At 44.8% G+C, this 20053-nt stretch overlaps 1 protein-coding gene across 1 annotated transcript; it reads right to left on the reverse strand.

Annotated features, from left to right (window-relative positions):
- Positions 1 to 257: 257 nt before the first annotated feature.
- Positions 258 to 14538, reverse strand: LOC309551793 (uncharacterized protein; the record flags this gene model as incomplete). The annotated part of the gene is made up of 4 exons (XM_082252484.1): positions 258 to 400; positions 3225 to 3371; positions 9984 to 10151; positions 14472 to 14538. The coding sequence occupies 4 exons, from the start codon at positions 14536 to 14538 to the stop codon at positions 375 to 377; spliced, it is 408 nt and encodes a 135-aa protein (XP_082108610.1). The 3' UTR covers positions 258 to 374.
- Positions 14539 to 20053: the final 5515 nt, after the last annotated feature.

A 20053-nucleotide genomic window follows, 5' to 3' on the forward strand; every position in this document is an offset into this window, starting at 1 on the left:
GTACAGAAGAGGAGTGTGGAGGGTATGACAGTGGGCAGTATGTACAGGAGAGGAGTGTAGAGTGTATGACAATGAGCCGTATATACAGGAGAGGAGTGTGCAGAGTATGACTGTTTATTTTTATTTTAATATTAAGAAATATTTATTTAACAATATAATCAGTAAAAAAATATACCCAATCTCTAGATCATTCCAATATTGATGTGAGACTGTTAATTTAATCATAGACAGATCTCAGAACAATCTGAGTTGTCTAAAAGGTCTGAGCTTATAATACTGAATATCTTCCTGATCGCAGATGGAGAATCCTTCTGTCCATCCTTCCACTGGAGAAGACAACCGAGAAGATCCACATTTACTTCTCCGATGACTGTTCACTCAAAGTTCTTTGATTGTTCAACTGGGAAATATAAAATGTAAAATGTTAGATGCAACATATTTCCGATCGTCTGGATGAATTTATATTGTTTCCCAGCCATATGTCATAAGTCCCACCGTGGCCCCAGCCACCTGTCTTGCCCCCCTGGTACTGACTATGCTTGCAGGTCTCTTGCTACCTGTCCTTGATTTGCACATACAGTAAAAGCTTGGATTTCGAGCATAATTCATTCATGAAACATGCTTGTAATCCAAAGCACTCTTATTTTAAAGCGAATTTCCCCATAAGTAACAATGGAAACTAAGATGATTCGTTCCACAACCATTTATTTAAAATTCCTTCAGTTTATAGTCCATATAAAAGGATTATAGCAATGTAATAGGTTGTGTGACCATAAAATGTCCATCCACAAATAGCGCCTCCACAAGGGGATGAGAAGCAAAATCCAGCAGGAGCTACAGAGTATAAAAGAGAAGAGAGGAGCCTCTAAGTGTAGCAATATGGTTATGTTTAATGAAGGTTCAACATAGACCATCCTCCTCACCACCGGCTCTCATTGTCAGTCTGCAGTCATGACCAGGAGGACTATCCTGCAGTAGAGCAATCTGAAAGCGAGGCTTTGAGCGCAGAGTGGAAGGGATGTAGTCGATGGTGGTGCAGAGGATGGTCTATATCACATTTGTCAAACACAAGGCTGAATCCGGCCCTCCTGGCCATTTAATGTGGCCCTCGCACCTCTCTTGCAGCTGCTTAATCCCTTGGCTTCCGTCTCAGCAGTCAGCAGCCGAAAGGAGGACAGAATCCCTCCTCCAGGTCCTGTGCTTCTTCGTGCAGGTGCAGAGAAGCTTTTCTCTGCCCCCTCCTCATCTTAGCAGTTGGCAGCAGAGAGGAGGACAGAACTCCTCCTACGGATCCTCCACTCCTCTGTGCAGCAACCCCTCATGTCCATCTTTCCTGGTCTCAGCATTCAGCAGACTCCAGTCTTCCTCTGGTCCTCCTCCAGTCCCTGCAATTTCTTCTTCGCAACTTCACCCCTAGCTCCTTCCCGACAGCAGCACAAGATAATGAGGGTGTACCATGATGTAAGGGAGATTAACCACTTCCTTTTCGCTGGACGTCCTATGACGTCCAGGGCTTTAAGTGGGGATATCTGAATGACGGGTGCAGCTGCCGGCATCATTCAGATATCATTTTTTCTCAGCTGGCGATTCCCTGCACCATAAGAACAATCATAGCGGCTGTTTAACTGCTTGATCGTTCTTACTCGTGGCGGGAGGGGCCGCCCTCCGGTGCTTCTACCGGCTCACCCGTGCGATTGGCGAACCGGAGAAGGAATCCACCAGCAGCGGAAGTACACCATACAGACTGTCGAGGACCAGATGGTCCCCGGCAGTCTCTATGACTCTATGACGTTATGACGTCACGCCCGGGTCTGGCAGTTGTCAATACTGCTGTGGATAGCCAAGATCTTTTTTTTTAATTCATTATTTATTTATTTACTTATTTATTTATTTTTAATTTTAGTCTTTCCAGCATGCAGGAGAGATCTGGGGTCTTACTGACCCCAGATCTCTCCATAAAGAGGACCTGTCATTCACTATTCCTATTACAAGGGATGTTTACATTCCTTGTAATAGGAATTAAAGTAATCAAAAAAAAATTAAAGGGAAAGTCTAAAATTAAAAAAATTAAAATAAAATAAACAATAAAAAAAATGTAAAGTGCCACCGTCCCCGTGTGCTTGCACGCAGAAGCAAACGCATGCAGCCACATATGTAAATGAAGTTTAATCCATACATGTGAGGTATCGCCGCGATCGTTAAAGCAAGAGCAACAATTCTAGCCTAAGACCTCCTCTGTAACTCTAAACTGGTAACCTGCAAAACATTTTAAAGCGCTGCCTATAGAGATTTTTAAGTATCGATGTTTGGCTCCATTTCCACAAAAAAAAAGCGTTTGAAAAATTTCTACGCAAATATCGTGTGACATAAAAACTTGCAATGACCTTCATTTTATTCCTTATGTTCTCTGCTAAAAAAAAAAAATGTAATGTTAGGGGTTCCGAGTAATTTTCTATAAAATAAAATGATGATTTTTACATGTAGGAGCGGAGTGCCAGAAATGGCCCGGTATGGAAGTGGTTAATGGACTCTTGACTTCTAATGGTGAGGGGGCTCTTGACATCTGATGTAAGGGGGGGCGTGGGGTGCTCTGGACATCTAGTCTTACAGATACAACTGGCCCTTTGAGGGCAACCATAATGCTGATGCGGCCCGCAATGCAATTGAGTTTGACACCTCTGGTCTTTGTGGACAACTTTACCCCGGATGCCTGCATACTTAGATGTGCCTCTTATAATCATAAACCATGTGAGTTGCTAAATGTCGAACCTTCATTAAATGTAACCATATTGCTACAATTAGAGGCGCCTCTCTTCTCTTTCATACTCAGTTGTGTCATGATGCTACTCATATATCAAGACATCACTTTTTTATCAAGTTAATATTTTTGCTTGTCTTGCAAAACACTCTCAAACCAAGTTACTCTCAATCCAAGGTTTTACTGTACAGGAGCCAAAGCACGCTCTCATACCTTCCCTAGATTTTGCACGCTCCAGTTTTAGTAAATTCCCCCCCAGTGACTACATGCTAAAAAGAATGACAATAGCGAACTCATGGGGGACCCCTTCAAAACATTTCTATGGAACCCCATTAACTGTAGTTGTAACACATGTGCAGTATTGAATAGTGGCGTCACCTGAGTGGTGGGGAGTGTAATCAGCATGTTGAAGAATGGATAGTCTGTACAATATACAGTAGATGGTGTCACCCTCCTTATAACTTACATGGCAGTATCAGCGTGCACCTACGCCTGCACTGGTAGCAGCACTTGTATGAGCCGGGACACTGGTCATCTCGGTGGCATTCATGGGGTGATTGCGGCTCACTGTTACACAGGATGGGCTCGTACAGAGGACATGAGCCGTACTTCGCTGTAGAAAAAAATGTCATTAGCTCTGGAGAAATGACCTGAAGACATTAAGGTGGACATCAGACCGGTGCTCCTGCGTCAGGACTTCTGCAAGACGAGTGCTTGATATCCAATAGCTAAGGCTCCCAGACAGAGCTGAACTAAAATCCATCCCACACCTTCACCTTTAATGCTTTAACCACTTCCATACCGTTGGACATCATATGATGTCAGGGGAGGACTGCGCCAGGGGGGCAATTTCCCCCGGGCCGATTTGATGCCCCATAAAAAGGCTGCACCCCTTCTGCCACAGACATGCCTAAAGGATTCTTGGTGAAGAAAAGTAAAAAGTCTCCACCGCTGACCTACTGAGTGCGGGATAAAGACAAGGACAGAGCGCAGGGCTCCCCCCATCATGAATGGTGTAAACTATGTCTGAGCAGAGGCCAGTTCCATGCACCGCTGGTTGCTCTCCACCCCCAGCCCGTCCTGATTGAGTTGTCCCAGCTCCCCCAACCGCCCCCTGCTGGCCAGGTCAGGAACCCAAATTCAGCCAGTCAGTAGAGAGTACGTGGAGCGGAGCTTTAGCCTGGAATGGGGGTTAGGAGGAGGCCAGGAAGAGGGATAATGGGAGCGATGTCGATCCGCTGCACCATGGGCTTCTGGTTTGTACGTGTCCCCTGGACTGAAGGTTGTCAGTCAGCCCCTGTATGACGTGCTTGGCTTTCAGTGGAGATATCTGAATGATGCCTACAGCAATAGGCATTATTCAGAACTCTTTTTTTTCTTCCGGTGATTCCCTGCACAGTAAAAACAATCATAGCGGCAGTTCAGCCATTAGATTGTTTTTAGATTGTTTTTACAGGCGGCGGGAGGGGAACTTCCAGAGAAGGAATCTAAGGAATCTAAGTATTTGAAGTTTACCATAGAGTGAGGACCAGATGTACTCTATGACTCTCGGAGGCTGGGCGTGACATTATGACGTCACGCCGGCCCCGGCAGTTGTGAACACTGCTGTGTGTTCAGCTGGAAAGGCTGAGATTTTTTTTTTTATGTCAGGCTTCCCAGCCTAGAGGAGAGATGTGGGGACTTATAGAGAAAATGCAGTCCTGGATCTATTGATCACTAATGACCCAGACCTAATCTCGGAGGTAGGAGTCCAGCACAACCTGGGCTCTAGCGATCACAGGATGATCACATTTAGCGTAAATAACAATATAACAAGGCAAGTGGGGAACTTAAGAACCCTATACTTCAGAAGGGCAAACTTTCCAAAATTGTGCTCCATGATGGAAAGGGTAAACTGGGACCAAACCCTGGGAACACTGACCACAGAGGAAAAATGGGATTGCTTTAGGAACATATTAAACAAATGCATCTCACAGTGCATTCCTATGGGAAATACATTTAGAAGAGACAAAGCCAAACCTGGCTGGCCAAACTGTAATGTTAAAAAACTTATTAAGGGAAAAAAATTGGCCTTCAAGAAATATAAATCAGAGGGCAGAGTATCCGCTTTCAAGCAATACAAGGAGGCAAATAAGAAAAGTAAATATGAAATCAAAATGGCTAAAATCAACTTTGAAAGACAAATAGAGGAGGATAGTAAAAAGAACCCAAAGAAATTCTTTAAATATATCAACAGCAAAAAAACTAGGGCAGAGCATATTGCACACATAATTAACGATGATGGGAGGATGGTTACAGAGGACACTGAAAAGGCAACTGTGCTGAACGCCTTTCTCTCGTCAGTCTTTACTCAGGAAACGGAGGGGTACACTGACCATGACTATATGGTTAGTAGTAATACATAGGACTTGCCACTATGGCTAACAGAGGGTGAAATTAGGGAAAGGCTGGATAAAATTAACACAAATAAATCACCAGGCCCGGATGGCGTACATCCGAGAGTACTCAAAGAACTTAGTAAGACTATATCTAGACCACTTTTCCTGATCTTTGCTGACAGTATTATGACAAGAAATGTACCAGGGGATTGGAGGAAAGCGAACGTGATACCGATATTCAAAAAAGGACAGAGGCCTTCCCCCGGGAAATTATAGGCCTGTCAGTCTGACATTGATAGTATGTAAACTTCTGGAGGGGATGATAAGGTACTATATCGTAGAGTTTGCTAAAGACAACAACATCATCAGTAGTAATCAGCACGGGTTTACAAATGGACATTCTTGTCAAACCAATCTCTTAACATTCTACGAGGAGGTGAGCTGTGAGCTAGATAGGGGCAGACCAGTGGATGTGGTGTACCTGGATTTCGCTAAGGCGTTTGATACAGTTCCCCATAAGCGCTTAATTTATAAAATAAGGTCTGCAGGCATCGACCGCAAGGTCTGCTCTTAGATACGGAACTGGCTAAAAGGGCGTGTCCAAAGGGTGGCAATAAATAGCGCATACTCAGACTGGTCAGGGGTGGTAAGTGGGGTCCCCCAAGGCTCAGTCCTGGGACCAACCTTGTTCAATTTATTCATAAACAGCATTGAGGACGGGATCAGTAGTTCGATATCAGTTTTTGCAGATGACACAAAATTGGGCAGGGCAATAACTGCACAGCATGAAGCAGATATCCTACAGAATGACCTGGACAAAATAATGGAGTGGGCAACGACATGGCAAATGAGGTTTATTGTGAAGAAGTGTAAGGTTTTGCACATGGGGACTAAAAACATAAAAGCACAATACACTTTAGGGGGGGAACCTTTGGGGGAATCAAACATGGAGAAAGATCTGGGACTGGGAGTCCTGGTAGAGGATAGACTAAGCAATAGCATGCAATGTCAAGCGGCAGCTGCCAAAACTGGCAGACTATTAGCATGCATAAAGAAAGGGATGTATTCCAGAGATAAGACTATAATCCTTCCACTTTATAAAACTCTGGTCCGACCGCATCTGGAGTATTCTGTCCAGTTCTGGTCGCCAGTCCTCAGGAGGGATGTGTTGAAGCTGGAGAGAGTCCAGAGAAGGGCAACTAAACTGATTAGGGGGTTGGAGGACCTTACTTAGGAAGAGCGTCTGCAATCGCTTGATTTATTCTCCCTGGAGAAGAGACGCCTGAGAGGGGACATGATAGCAATTTATAAATATCTCAATGGTGATCTCAGCATAGAAAAAAAACTATTCAGTCAAAAGGATTGCAAGAGGACTAGAGGGCATACAATGCGAATAGAGAAGTATTTTAACCTCAGGCAACGTGGGGGTTCTTTACTGTTAGGGCTACAAGATTGTGGAATTCTCTACCACAAGAGGTGGTTTCTGCGGGAAGTATGGTGGCTTTCAAAAGACTCTTAGACGACATCTCAAGAATCAGAACATTCAGAGGTATGAGAGATGATTACGGCCACACACACCTACACAGGTTGAACTGGATAGACTATTGTCTTTATTCAACCTCACCTACTATGTAACTATGTAAGACCCCAGATCTCTCCATAAAGAGGACCTATCATGCCCTATTCCTATTACAAGGGATGTTTACATTCCTTGTAAGAGGAAAAAAAGTGATTAAAAAAAGAAAAGAAAGGGAAAGTATAAAAAAAAAAAAAAAAAAAAAAAATAAACAAATAACTTAAAAAAAATTAAAGCGCCACCTGTCCCCTCGTACGAAAAAGTGAACGCATACGTAGGTCGCGTCCGCTTATGTAAACGACAGTCAAACTACACATGCGAGGTATCGACATGAACGTTAAAGTGAGTGCAATATTTCTAGTGCAAGGCCTCCTCTGTAACTCTAAACTGGTAACCTGTAAAAAATGTTATAGCGTTGCCTATGGAGATTTTTAAGTACCAATGTTTGGCCCCATTCCACGAGTGTGCACAATTTTAAAGCGTGATATGTTAGGTATCTATTTACATGGTGTAACATCATCTTTCACATAATACAAAAAAATTGGTCTAACTTTACTGTTTTATTTTTTTTAATCATAAAATTAAATTTTTCCCCAAAAAATTGCATTTGAAAAATTGCTGCGCAAATACTGTGTGGCATAAAAAATTGAAATGACTGCCATTTTATTACCAAGGGTTTTTGCTAAATATATATATATATATATATATATATATATATATATATATATATATATATAAAATCTTTGGGGGTTCTGTGTAATTTTCTAGCAAAAAAAATATGATTTCTACATGTAGGAGAGGGTGCCGGAACTGGCCCGGTATGGAAGAGGTTAAAGAAGGGTGCATGGCTAATGGAGACACTATAGAAGTGCCACCACTCCAGAAATGATGGTTTAGTAAAGATTTGAGATATATAATTTCTGGAGGGCTGTCAATTTCTTCTAGTTAGGCTCTCAGACAGGACTGCATCCTCTTATATAGAGGGACCCCCCAAAAAAGTGCAGAGGTCATGAAAGTAGAGGGAGAGGTGTAGGGTCATCATTATGGCCCCTGAGGGGGTTGTAAAGCCACAACCTCGATATTAACTGCTATGCTGCACTCCATCTTTGGTAGCCACATGGGAGCAGGGCCGGGACAAGGGGTGGGCAGGAGGAGCAGCTGCCCTGGGGACTGTGGTAAGATATGAGGTGGGGGGGTGCTTCAAGGAGATGGGGGGGGGATTTATGTATGCAAGGGGAATTTAGGGGGTGGCAGGAGGTAAGTGTTGTTCTAGGAGGGGGAATTTTTTGGGGGAGTGCTTAGAGAGGTAATTTCATGGGGATTTCTGTTGGGAGGGGGATGGGGGGAAGATGTTTTTTTGGGGAGAAATTTGATATGGAGTGGAGAAGATGTGTCTTAGGAGGGGAAATTTTAGTGGTTGAGGATTTGTGCTAGAAGGAGTGAATTGTTTTACCTTTGCGGGGGGGGGGGGGTCTTTTGGGATTTGGGGAACGGGGGGGGGGGGCAAAGATTTGTGCTGAGAGGGAGGATTTCAGCAGGGGAGCAGATTTGTACCTGGAGGAGGGGAAATCTATGCTTAGGGGGTATGCATGCAGATTAAAGTTCAATGTTTTTGTGGGGGGATTTTTGCTGACACATAATGTTCATATATCTTGGGTGGGGGGGGGGGTGCAGTTTGGCATGTTTGCCCTGGCTCTAGATGACCTTGTCCTGCCACTGCATGGGAGGAATACTTAATACCTGTAATTTAGCACTCAGGGCCCCCCAGGAGCTATTGTGGCAGATTATAGAGTTAGGGAGTAGCTGCATGGCCGGCCCTACCATGGGTTCCACTGGGTCCATTGCAGCACTTGGGGGGGGCAGCAAATTGACTCCCAATATTTTTTTTTCCAGCAGTTTTATGTGTAATCAGTTTGCGGTGTGGAGTGTCTCCTCCGGTGAACGTCCCTCACGTGATTGTGATGTGTGCAATGACATCAGACATCGGCGCACTCCATCTCATGCAGGACAGGCTGGATTTTCTAGGGATGCAAAAAAAAAAAAGAAAGGGCGCACCAGCCTAGCGCATTATTCTCAATAAGGCCTTTATTATTATTAAAAATAAAAGATGTCTACTCACAAACGGGTGATGTAAACCAGCATAACAGATTCAAACAGCAAAGTCCATGATTACAGAGTCCACAGTTTCAGTATTTGTTGTTGGCTAACGCGTTTCGAGGCATCGCCTCTTCCTCAGAGCCTCTGGATTTTCTAGGGCGCTGGGCGTGGCAGGCACAGGAGTGACAGGAGTACTGAGGACAGACAGCGGGTGTTTGGTGGACCGGTCTGGTGGTGAGTTATGGAAGAAGATAACACTATATATAATATTTCCTAAATGTTATCTATATTAATAAAACCCAAGTGTCCCTGCGTCCATCCCTGTGTCCGTGGAATTGCGCTACTGCGCATGTGCCCCACAGACAGCTGCTGGGTCGCACACACCGCCGTGGGAAAATTGCTGTCACGGGCGAACCAAAGGTGCTGCAGACCCCAAAATTGTATCGCAGGTGGCCAAGACGCTCCCCTACAGCTGAGAAAAATGTGGGGTTTCGGGGATGAAAGGGCGTGGAGCAGTGACCCCGAGAACCAGGCCTCCCCCACCATAGACTCCAATGGTAAACCTGGTCACCTTGTGGTTAGGTCACGGTCCCTTTGGGGAGAGGATTGTAGCGTGGGGGGGAGGGAGGGGATTGTAGTGGGGGGGAGGGAGGGGATTGTAGTGTGTTGGGGGAGGGGATTGTAGTGTGTTGAGGAAGAGAGGGGATTGTAGTGTATGGGGAGGGGATTGTAGTGTATGGGGAAGCGAGGGGATTGTAGTGTATGGGGAAGGGAGGGGATTGTAGTGTGGGGGGGAGGGGATTGTAGTGTATGGGGGGGAGGGAGGGGATTGTAGTGTATGGGGGAGGGAGGGGATTGTAGTGTATGGGGGGACGGAGGGGATTGTAGTGTATGGTGGGGAGATTATAGTGTATGGGGGAGGGGTTCTACAGTGTATGGGGGAGGGGTTCTAAAGTGTATGTGGGAGGGAGGGGATTGAAGCGTGGGGGGAGGGAGAGGATTGTAGTGGGGGGGAGGGGATTGTAGTGTGTTGGGGGAGGGGATTGTAGTGTGTTGGGGAAGGGAGGGGTCTCAGTGTTACATCCTGCCATATGAAATATTGACTATGGTACTGGATTTACACATCTGCCAGAGTTAAGCTCTTTAGTGAAGGTCATCCCTCCTCTTTCCATACCTTTGAGTGTCATGAGACAGAGCCTTCTACAGCCAGAAGTGCAGCATTTTCTGCCCCCCTCACAGTCCTTGTCCAAATTACACTGGTCTTCCTCCTGTTTGGGCCCACATTTTGGGTAATCCACATCTAAAGGGCATTTAGGGGGCTCCACCACCATGTATCCTGGCTCTGCAATCACAGAACAGCTCATCAGGCCTGCTACATCTGGAAGAGAATTCTGGACGATATACAGATGTCTACATTCGAAAGGGATCTACAGCGTCTTCTCACATTACTCATTTGTAAAATAATTTGTTCATTAATACTATATTTTTATAAGATATAAATATATATGAGCCTTCCTGAGAGTGCCCTTCAGCAGCTTGAACTAACAGCCTGAAAATCCCATCTGACACTTCGCATGACAGCCAAGTACAGGAGGCACAAATCTCCACAACGGATGATTTAGGTGCAGATAATTTGTTGTATTATAAACATGTACAAAAAGTTTTCTCAAACTGAATTTTTGCATTACAGCAGCAGCCTGCAAACTGAGGTCTATGAGCCATTGCCACTGAACACTAATGACCACTGAGATGCTTAGGGTATTCGTTCAATGGTAGTAGACATTTTCAGTGTCTTCACGCTAGCCAGGAAGTACTGTATGTTTCAGGGCTTAAAGGCCCACTATTTAAAAAAAAAACAGAAGTAAAGTTCCTAGAAAACAAACGGTTGTCCCATCAGGGTTTCCACAATCGCTTCACATACAAACAACAATTACATTAGCTTTCTGGCTCACTCTTGCAGCAAGTAATAATGGGAAATATATTCTGGTCACTGAACACCAACAATGAGGCACCATTCCTACCCCTGACCACCAAACATCAAAAATGGGCACTATAACTCTTCCACTGACCACTGAATACCAATGACAGGGAACTTTACTTCCACTGACCACAGAATACCAATGATAGGCACCATTATTACCGCTGACCAGCGAACACCAATAATGGGCACTATAACCCTTCCACTGACCAACGAAATCCAAAGATTGTGCACCATTCTTCCTACTGACCAGTGAACACCAATATTGGGCACTATAACCCTTCCACTGACCACTGAATACCAATGACAAGGCACTTTACTTTCCGCTGACCACGAACACCAATAATGGGCACTATAACCCTTCCACTGACCAACGAAATCCAAAGATTGGGCACCATTCTTCCTACTGACCAGTGAACACCAATATTGGGCACTATAACCCTTCCACTGACCACTGAATACCAATGACAAGGCACTTTACTTTCCGCTGACCACGAACACCAATAATGGGCACTATAACCCTTCCACTAACCACCGAATACCAATGATAGGGCACCAATCTTCCCGCTGACCAGCAAACACCAATAATGGGCACTATAACCCTTCCACTGACCACTGAATACCAATGGCAAGGCACTTTACTTTCCGCTGACCACGAACACCAATAATGGGCACTACAACCCTTCCACTGACCACCGAATACCAATTATAGGGCACAAATCTTCCCGCTGACCTGTGAACACCAATAATGGGCAATATAACACTTCCTCTGACCAATGAAATCCAAAGATTGGGCACCATTCTTCCCACTGACCACTGAACACCAGTAATGGGCACTATAACCCTTTCACTGAACACTGAATACCAATGACAGGGCACTTTACTTTCCGCTGACCACCAAGCACCAATAATGGGCACTACAACCCTTCCACTGACCACCGAATACCAATTATAGGGCACCATTCTTCCCGCTGTCCAGCGAACACCAATAATGGGCACTATAACCCTTCCACTGACCAACGAAATCCAAAAATCGGGAACCATTCTTCCCAGTGACCACTGAACACCAATAATGGGCACTATATTCTGACCACTGAACACCAATGATGAGGCACCATTCACCAAACATCAATAATAGGCACCATTCCTTTCAACAATGAAGGCTGAAAACTAATGATTAGCACTATATTCCTTCAACTGACCACTGAATACCAATGATGAGAACCATTTCTCCCACTGGCCACTGAAGCTGGGGCATTTTTTTACTCCCACTAGGCACCTATTTTGGTAATAATATGGTATTTATGTTTATTTTCCCTGAGGATGCCCCTTGCATAGACTAAATGAGTAAGGAGGGGCTAGGTGGACAATAATATAGTATTTATGTTTACTTCCCCTGAGGATGTCCCTTGCATAGACTAAATGAGTAAGGAGGGGCTAGGAGGGTAATAATATAGTATTTATGTTTATGTCCCCTGAGGATGCCCCTTGCATAGACTAAATAAGTAAGGAGGGGCTACCGACCTATGACATCATTATACCTGCTGATGTACCACAGCATGGGGTTTTTGAGCTCTTGTTACCCTGAGGTGCTTGTGAGTATATTTGCATTTGAAACAAATGGGTGTTTTTAGCAATGTTTCCCTATGACCCTTCATATATTCCTCTGGATCTTACTGCGGAGAATTGCGCTTTTCAGACAGCCAGCAGAGGACTTTTGGATGTTGTTACCATACCCTGGTGTGATATCTATGTTTGAGGGGGTTGGAACTGTGGCATTGCATTTTCACACAAGATTCTACACCGTCCCTCCAATGGAGCCCTGAAATATTCTTTTGGGAGTGGACTTTCATTTTCACACAAGATTGTTTGTATTGGCCCCCAATGGAGCCCTGAATATTCCTTTAGGAGTGGACTTTAATTTTTATTATATAATTTTTTGTTTTATGCTGAATATAGTTTTATTTTTCCACTATATTAATGGTTTTGTTTATTGGTGTTGATATTATATGCATCACTTTGCTGTTTGTTTTCATTGTGACTTTTATGGTTAGAGGTTTCATGCACTCTTTTTGTTTATTAATCTAGTATTTATTGCCAGGATACTATACATCCACTGGCCACTTTGGCAGCAACTCAATGCATTTAGGCATCTAGACGTGGTAAAGACGATTTGCTGAAGTTCAAACTGAGCATCAGAATGGAAAGAAAGAGGATTTAAAGCGGAATTCCGGGCTCAAAAACAAAGTTTCAATAAACATACCCCCGGGACAGTCAGGGCTAGTACATTCCACAATGGCTAGCCTCTGATCTGTCCCAGTTCGCACTTACCTGCAAGAAGAAATACTCACTTATAAAACTTCTTCTCCAGCGTTGCCATCTCTGTTGTAGGCAGCTGAAGCCGGCGCGATCCTCTTCTGCGTCCTCTTCCGCGTCTTCTTCTCCCAGAATGCGCTTTCACCGGCCCCTCTCGTCACTTCCGGTGCGGCGCCGCATTCCTCCACAGCTTCTGGGCATGCCCAGAAGCTGTTTAGCAGGGAATGCGGCGTCGCCCCGGAAGTGACGAGCGGGGCTGGTGCCGTCGCATTGATTCCTGGGAGCGATGACGTTCAGCTCTCAGGAATCATTGCAAGCCAGGAAGAGACGGCGTGGGCCACGGCCACAGAGGGAGGAAGTGCAAAATAGGTGAGTATTTCTTTCTACAATTACAAGGTAAGTAAAAAAAAAAAAAAAAAACCTAACTATCCAATTCCTTTTCAGGTGAAGCAGACCAAGCGGTTGGGCACAAAAAAAAAGGTAGATTTTGTGCCCGGAACTCCGCTTTAAGTGACTTTGTGCGTGGCATGGTTGTTGGTGCCAGACAGACTGGTCTGAGTATTTCAGAAACTGCTGATCTACTGGGATTTTCACACACAGCCATCTCTCAGATTTACAGAGAATGGTGGGAAAAAAGAGAAACTATCCAGTGAGTGGCAGTTGTGTGGAGGAAAATGCCTTGTTGATGTCAGACGTCAGAGGAGAATGGGCAAACTGGTTCATGATGATAGAAAGACAACAGTAACTCCAATAACCATTCGTTACAACCAAGGTCTGCAAAATACCATCTCTGAATGTACAACGCATCCAACCTTGAAGAAGATGGGCTACAACAGTAGAAGACCACACCAGCTGCCATTCGAAACTGAGGCTACAATTGGCACAGGCTTACCAAAATTGGGCAATAGTAGATTGGAAAACAAAACTGTGACAAACTGGGAGTTTACTGGGAGTAAACAATGCCTCAGTCTTGGTGGTCATTGGGAGTAAAACAATTACATAGAGATAAATCCTGGATGGATGACGGACACAGCTGTTGGATGTTCTAACACAATCTGTGTTAGTGCTGAAATTCAAAGTTCATGGAGAAATCTGCATCGCTAAGATAACAATGGGAGCCCATAGGAAAATCATTGTTGGGCCCCCTTGCACAGCCTTCGGGACCCACGCCATTCTAAAACAATAACAGAATAATGAAATTTTTGCCCTCTTTGAATCCCAAATGATCCCCCATCAGATATCTTTACCTTGATAAAACATCATACAGACAGAACGGACTGCTCCTCTGCTGATGGGCCCCATGGCAGGTCCTGGGTCTGCTGCTACAACCTCACTTAACACACCCGGGGCCATTGGCCAACTACTCACCATCTAGAATGACTCTGGAGTAGACCAGGGAGGGCAGAACGAGAAGGACAATCACTGGGATCATCATCGGTTCTGTGGATGTGGTTGCAGTCCCGCAGTATACTACATTGAGAAAGGTATTCTTCCTTGTACAAGTGACACACTGTCAGGAGGCCTGAGGGCCTGACAACCTTCCACCCCATAGATTCCTGAAGTAAATGTCACAGTCGGTGCAAGTGTAATGTGCCCAAAGGGAGTCTGTCACAGAACACCTGGGTGACTAGGCTGCAATAGAAGCAGTCTATTCCTGTGCCCTTTTGGTCTGTTGAACATACTGTACAGTTAAATGTGCTTGGTTATATTTGCTCAATGGATATGTGGATAGAGCTGACCGCATGACAGAGATGAAAGGGAACAGGTGAAAAAGGGTATTTAACCATTTTACCACCGGAGGATTTTGCTGTCTTACGTCTGGGCCACTTTTTGCGATTCGGCGCTGTGCGAATTTAACTGACAATTGCGCGGTCGGGCGATGCTGTACCCAAACAAAATTGACGTCCTTTTTTTCCCACAAACAGGGCTTTCTTTTGGTGGTATTTGATTACCTGTGCGATTTTTACTTTTTGCGCTATAAACAAAAAAAGAGTGTTTATTTTGAAAAAATTTGTTTTCTGCTACCTATGTTTGGTAAAAAAAATCACAATAAGCGTATTTTGATTGGTTTGCGCAAAAGTTATTGCGTTTACTAACAAAGGGAAAGATTTCTGTAATTTTTGGTGTTTTTTTTTTTTAACGAGTAATGGCGGCGATCTGCGATTTTTTTTGCGGGACTGCGACATTGCGGCGGACAGATCGGACCCTTGACTGAAATTTTTGACACTTTTGGGGTACCAGTGACATTTCTATAGTAATCAGTGCTATATATAAGCACTGTTACTGTAAAAATGACACTGGCAGGGAAGGGGTTAATTTTATTGGAGAGGGAGGGGTTAATGTATGCCTGGTGCTTACTAACGTGTGTGGGGGGGGGGGGAGGTGACTGAGTGACACAAGGACAGATCGGATGTTCAGCTAGGCTGAACACTGCAATCTGTCACTCCTTGTCACTTAGGAGATCCGCCCGCTCTGTTTACACAGGCGGGCGGATCTCCAAACTCGATTCCCCGACGATCGGGGAAGAGCAGCGGTGATCACCGCCGCTCCTCCCCTGGCCCGACTCCCGCTGTGACTGAAAACAGCGGGAGCGCGCCTCCGGCGGCGCGCCAGCGCCGCCTACAGGGGGAGGAGTCCAGCGACGTAGGACGGAATCTAGCCACTTTGCCGCAGTACGGTCAACGTGACCAGTCGGCAAGTGGTTAAGTGATTTTCTTTTTGTAACCAACAAACAGCAGTTATAAGAGGGAGGTTGATTCCCTAAAGGCAAATATGCTGTGCACTGCAAGTGCAGTTATGTTAGATCTTAGGGGAATCTCTGAAATGAGGGGAAGCTCTGCTGATTTCTATCATCCAATCATGTGCAGCAAAAATGCGTTTTTTTTTTTTCCAATTTTTTTTCCATGCATGTTCTTCTTAGATCTACAGCAAAGGAAGGCCTGAAGCTCGGAGGAACAAATTAAGCGTAGGGCTGGCATGACAGGGTGGAAGGGGAACCAGGCAGCATAGAGTTAATGTACAAGAGAGAGAGGTGGGAGTCTTACCAATGTGATTGGTTGAGTAGATGGGGTGATGGGGAGGAGCATAGAAGAAAAGACTGTAGGAAGGGGTGGTACAGTAACAGTCGGAGTGGGGTGCCATCAGCTGAATGTTCCGCCCTCCCTCCCTGAGATAGGGTAAGTCGGTTGGAGGGGTAGGTAAGGAGATGGGTGTCGGGACCCCTTGGATGGGGTTAAAAATCTGTTGGTGTGATACAAGTGGGGAATCATCGTTGGTATGGTCTCCTCTAGTTGGGTGTGGTCCAATGAGAGGGACCAGGTAGTGTTAGACCTGTAAGATCTGTGGGATAAGTGGTATTGTCCCCGAGTTGGTGTTCTGTGGCTGGGGACATCTAGCTTTGGTTTATGTTACTGTTATTTTATTGTTATTTATTATTTATGTTAATAAAAGGCCGGAAGGCCATTTAACTCCACCTTGTGTCTTGTGTCTTAATGGGGTAAAAGGAGGGGTGGAGCTTATAAGGGGTTATATGGTAGTCTGAGGTACCCTAGTCATGCACTTGAAGTGCACTTATAGTGCACAGACTATTTGCCTTTAGTAAATCAAGTCCAATGTGTTATTCCTCCTTCGCAGGTCAACTGTGTACAACAAAGCACTGTGTACAGTTTATGCACACTATATTACCAAAAGTATTGGGACGCCTGCCCTTACACACACATGAAATTTAATGGCATCCCAGTCTTAGTCCGTAGGGTTCAATACTGAGTTGGCCCACACTTTGCAGCTATAACAGCTTCAGCTCTTCTGGGAAGGCCGTCCACAAGGTTTAGGAGTGTGTCTATGGGAATGTTTGACCATTCTTCCAGAAGAGCATTTGTGAGGTCAGGCACTGATCTTGGACAAGAAGGCCTGGCTCGTAGTCTCTGCTCTAATTCATCCCAAAGGTGTTTTATTGGATTGAAGTCAAGACTCTGTGCAGGCCAGTCAAGTTCCTCCACCCCAAATTCGCTCATCCATGTCTTTATGGACCTTGATTTTTGCACTGGTGCGCAGTCATGTTGGAACAGGGAAGGCCTTATAAACAGTAAGCACATGACAGTGTTGCCCTGAAGGCCAGTCCCTCCAGGCTGGACTGATCCTCTGCAGGAAAATACCTCAAGCTCAGTGTGCTCAGATAATTTATACAGACTCCCAGCATGCCTTCAGGACCCTGATCCCTTGGATTGGCCAGACCTGCATGTGACGAGACCAATCTCGCCACTGGGCATTGGAGAAGTCTGGTTGCTTGCCTCCTGCAAGGTGACTATGGACCCTCTCATCAGCCCATGCTAAACATAAACCCCATGGCAATTTGACTGTGTTTGTGGCATCTGAGCGCTGTTTGGGTATGTTGAGCGCTCAGATCCAGGCTATCTGGGGATGGGTTGAATGTGGGGGTTCTGTTCAGTAGACTGGGAGTTATGCATAAATATTCATGCTGTCATCTGCATGGCTTTACACCTATGTTGCAGAGAATTATCACAGCTTTCTGGAAAGCAGAGGGAGCTATCAGACTGGCAGCAGCTAAGAACACTGAACTGACCTAATTAATCAGCTGCACTGGCTACAGTCAGCAGAACTAAAGTTACCTAACATAATAATTACAGTCAAACTGGTTACTTTGAGACAAGCTAAATTTACCTTCCAAAAACAGACCCAGCTCCACTAAACACAGTGAGCCAGCTCTAAATCTAACTAATCCTAGCACCTATCTAGGAGGGCGCTACATGTAGCCCAGTGTTTAGCTGGCAAGGAGGGAACAGATACAGAGACAACAAGCTAATTCTGCTTTAGGTGTCCACACAGGACCTCTATACTGATCTAGCAAGTGCCATTCCAATTCCATCCACCAGAAGGAGCCTGTAGGACACAACGTACCAGAGAGACTCTGATGCAACACCGTGAAGGATTGTGGGAAGCTGGGCTCACTGGAGGGACTTGTTGACTTATTACTGCTAGCAAAGTGAGACTGACTGTCATTTAGTGTCAGGAACATGGTGCCAGCCATTAAGCTAAGACATGCTGTCTGGGTAATGCACGTGTCCACACAGGCATAGGCATGCATATTTCAATAAGCATAGAAGACATACTGCACATTTATCGTTGCTCAAATGTATGAGCATGCATCCCCCGTGCAGTGGCGTGAACATCGGCTGCCACCAAGCAGCCTATTTTAAACTGAACTCTTCATTTGTTTTGCTATCTGGCCTTGTTTCATTGTTCCAATCTTGATTTCTATTCTTGATTCCGGTATTTACTTGGTTTCCTCTCTGACCTTGCTCTTGGACTACCCTGCTCATGTTTGCTACCGACCTTGGCCTGGGCTATCAACGACACTTCTGCCTAGTGACTCTGTACCTCACTGCCTGATTGTTGTCTTCCTGACTTTGATTCTGTTTTTGGCCTATGGTGGACATGGCCCCACTTATTAAGCCCCGGAAGATTTTACCCCCTTCCTGACCAGGCGGTATTTTGCCATTCGGCACTGCGTGACTTTAACGGACAATTGCGCGGTCGTGCAACGCTGTACCTAAACGAATTTGACATACTTTTTTTCCCACAAATAGAGCTTTCTTTTGGTGGTATTTGATCACCTGTGCGATTTTATGATCATGCGCCATAAACAAAAAAAGAGCGACAATTTTGCAAAAATAACAATATTTTTCACATTTTTTTATATGAAATTCCCCCAAAAAAATAAAAAATCTAAATTTTTTAACATTTTAGGCCAATTTGTTTTCTGCCACATATGTTTGGTAAAAAAAAATCGCAATAAGCGTATTTTGATTGATTTGCACAAAAGTTATTGCGTTTACTAACTAAGGGAAAGATTTTTGTCATTTTTATTGTTTTTTTTTTTTAACGAGTAATGGCGGCGATCTGCGATTTTTTTGCGGGACTGCAACATTGCGGCGGACAGATCGGACCCTTGACTGACATTTGTGACACTTTTGAGGGTACCAGTGACATTACTACAGTAATCAGTGCTATACATATGCACTGTTACTGTAAAAATTACACTGGCAGGGAAGGGGTTAACTTTATTAGAGAAGGAGGGGTTAAGTGTGTCCCTAGGGGCGTGCTTCTTACTGTGCAGGGATGTGGCTTTTCATGTAACAGCAGAGATCTACGGTCCTACATAGCAGGACCGTATGATCTCTGCTGTTACACAAGGGAGAATGACAGGTGGCTGTGTTTACATTAGCCGCCTGCCTTTCTCCCTCTGTAACTGACGATTGCGAGTGACCCGATGTCCGCCGGTCACACGCGCGGGAATCATAGTGAGCGAGCGGGGGTGGGAGCACGCCTCCGGCGGCGCGCGCTCGCCCTCTATTGGCTCGCAGGCGAGTGACGTACCCCTACGTCACTTTGCCTGCACGGGGCTTACCACCGCAGTATATGTACTTGCGGCAGTCGGCAACCGGTTAATTAGGGATGGGGACAATGGATTTGGGAATTAGCTTTAGTTTTGTGTTAATTTCTTGACATTCTTATGGTACATGTCATGTATTGTCATGTTTCATATATTAGTATGCTCATTTTTTCATGTTTCAGATCACACCTCTGTATCAATATCACTCCTGAAGAAGCAGTTTCCCCACGAAACATGTAGAGTTTGTCAAGAAATTGGTAGCTTATTGATTGGGGGACCCCCTGTTTGGAGGATACTCAGAATCCAATGTCTTAATAATGAAAGTGTGATCTTTTTGTGTTGCTTTGCCCTATCTTGGACTTTCCTTTTATGTCTAGATTTATTCCCTTTATACAACAGGGAACTTTTTAATTGTAATTGTTATAATACATTTTGTATAATTTAAAAAACATTTTTCATGAAAGTCTCAAGTGCCTCAACCCCATGTTCTGCTCCACAATTGAGATTATAGGACGTAGATACATTTTTGTAACTTGAG

The sequence above is a fragment of the Pelophylax lessonae genome, assembly GCF_965119305.1.
Source record: "Pelophylax lessonae genome assembly, chromosome: 3".
NCBI classification, from domain to species: domain Eukaryota; kingdom Metazoa; phylum Chordata; class Amphibia; order Anura; family Ranidae; genus Pelophylax; species Pelophylax lessonae.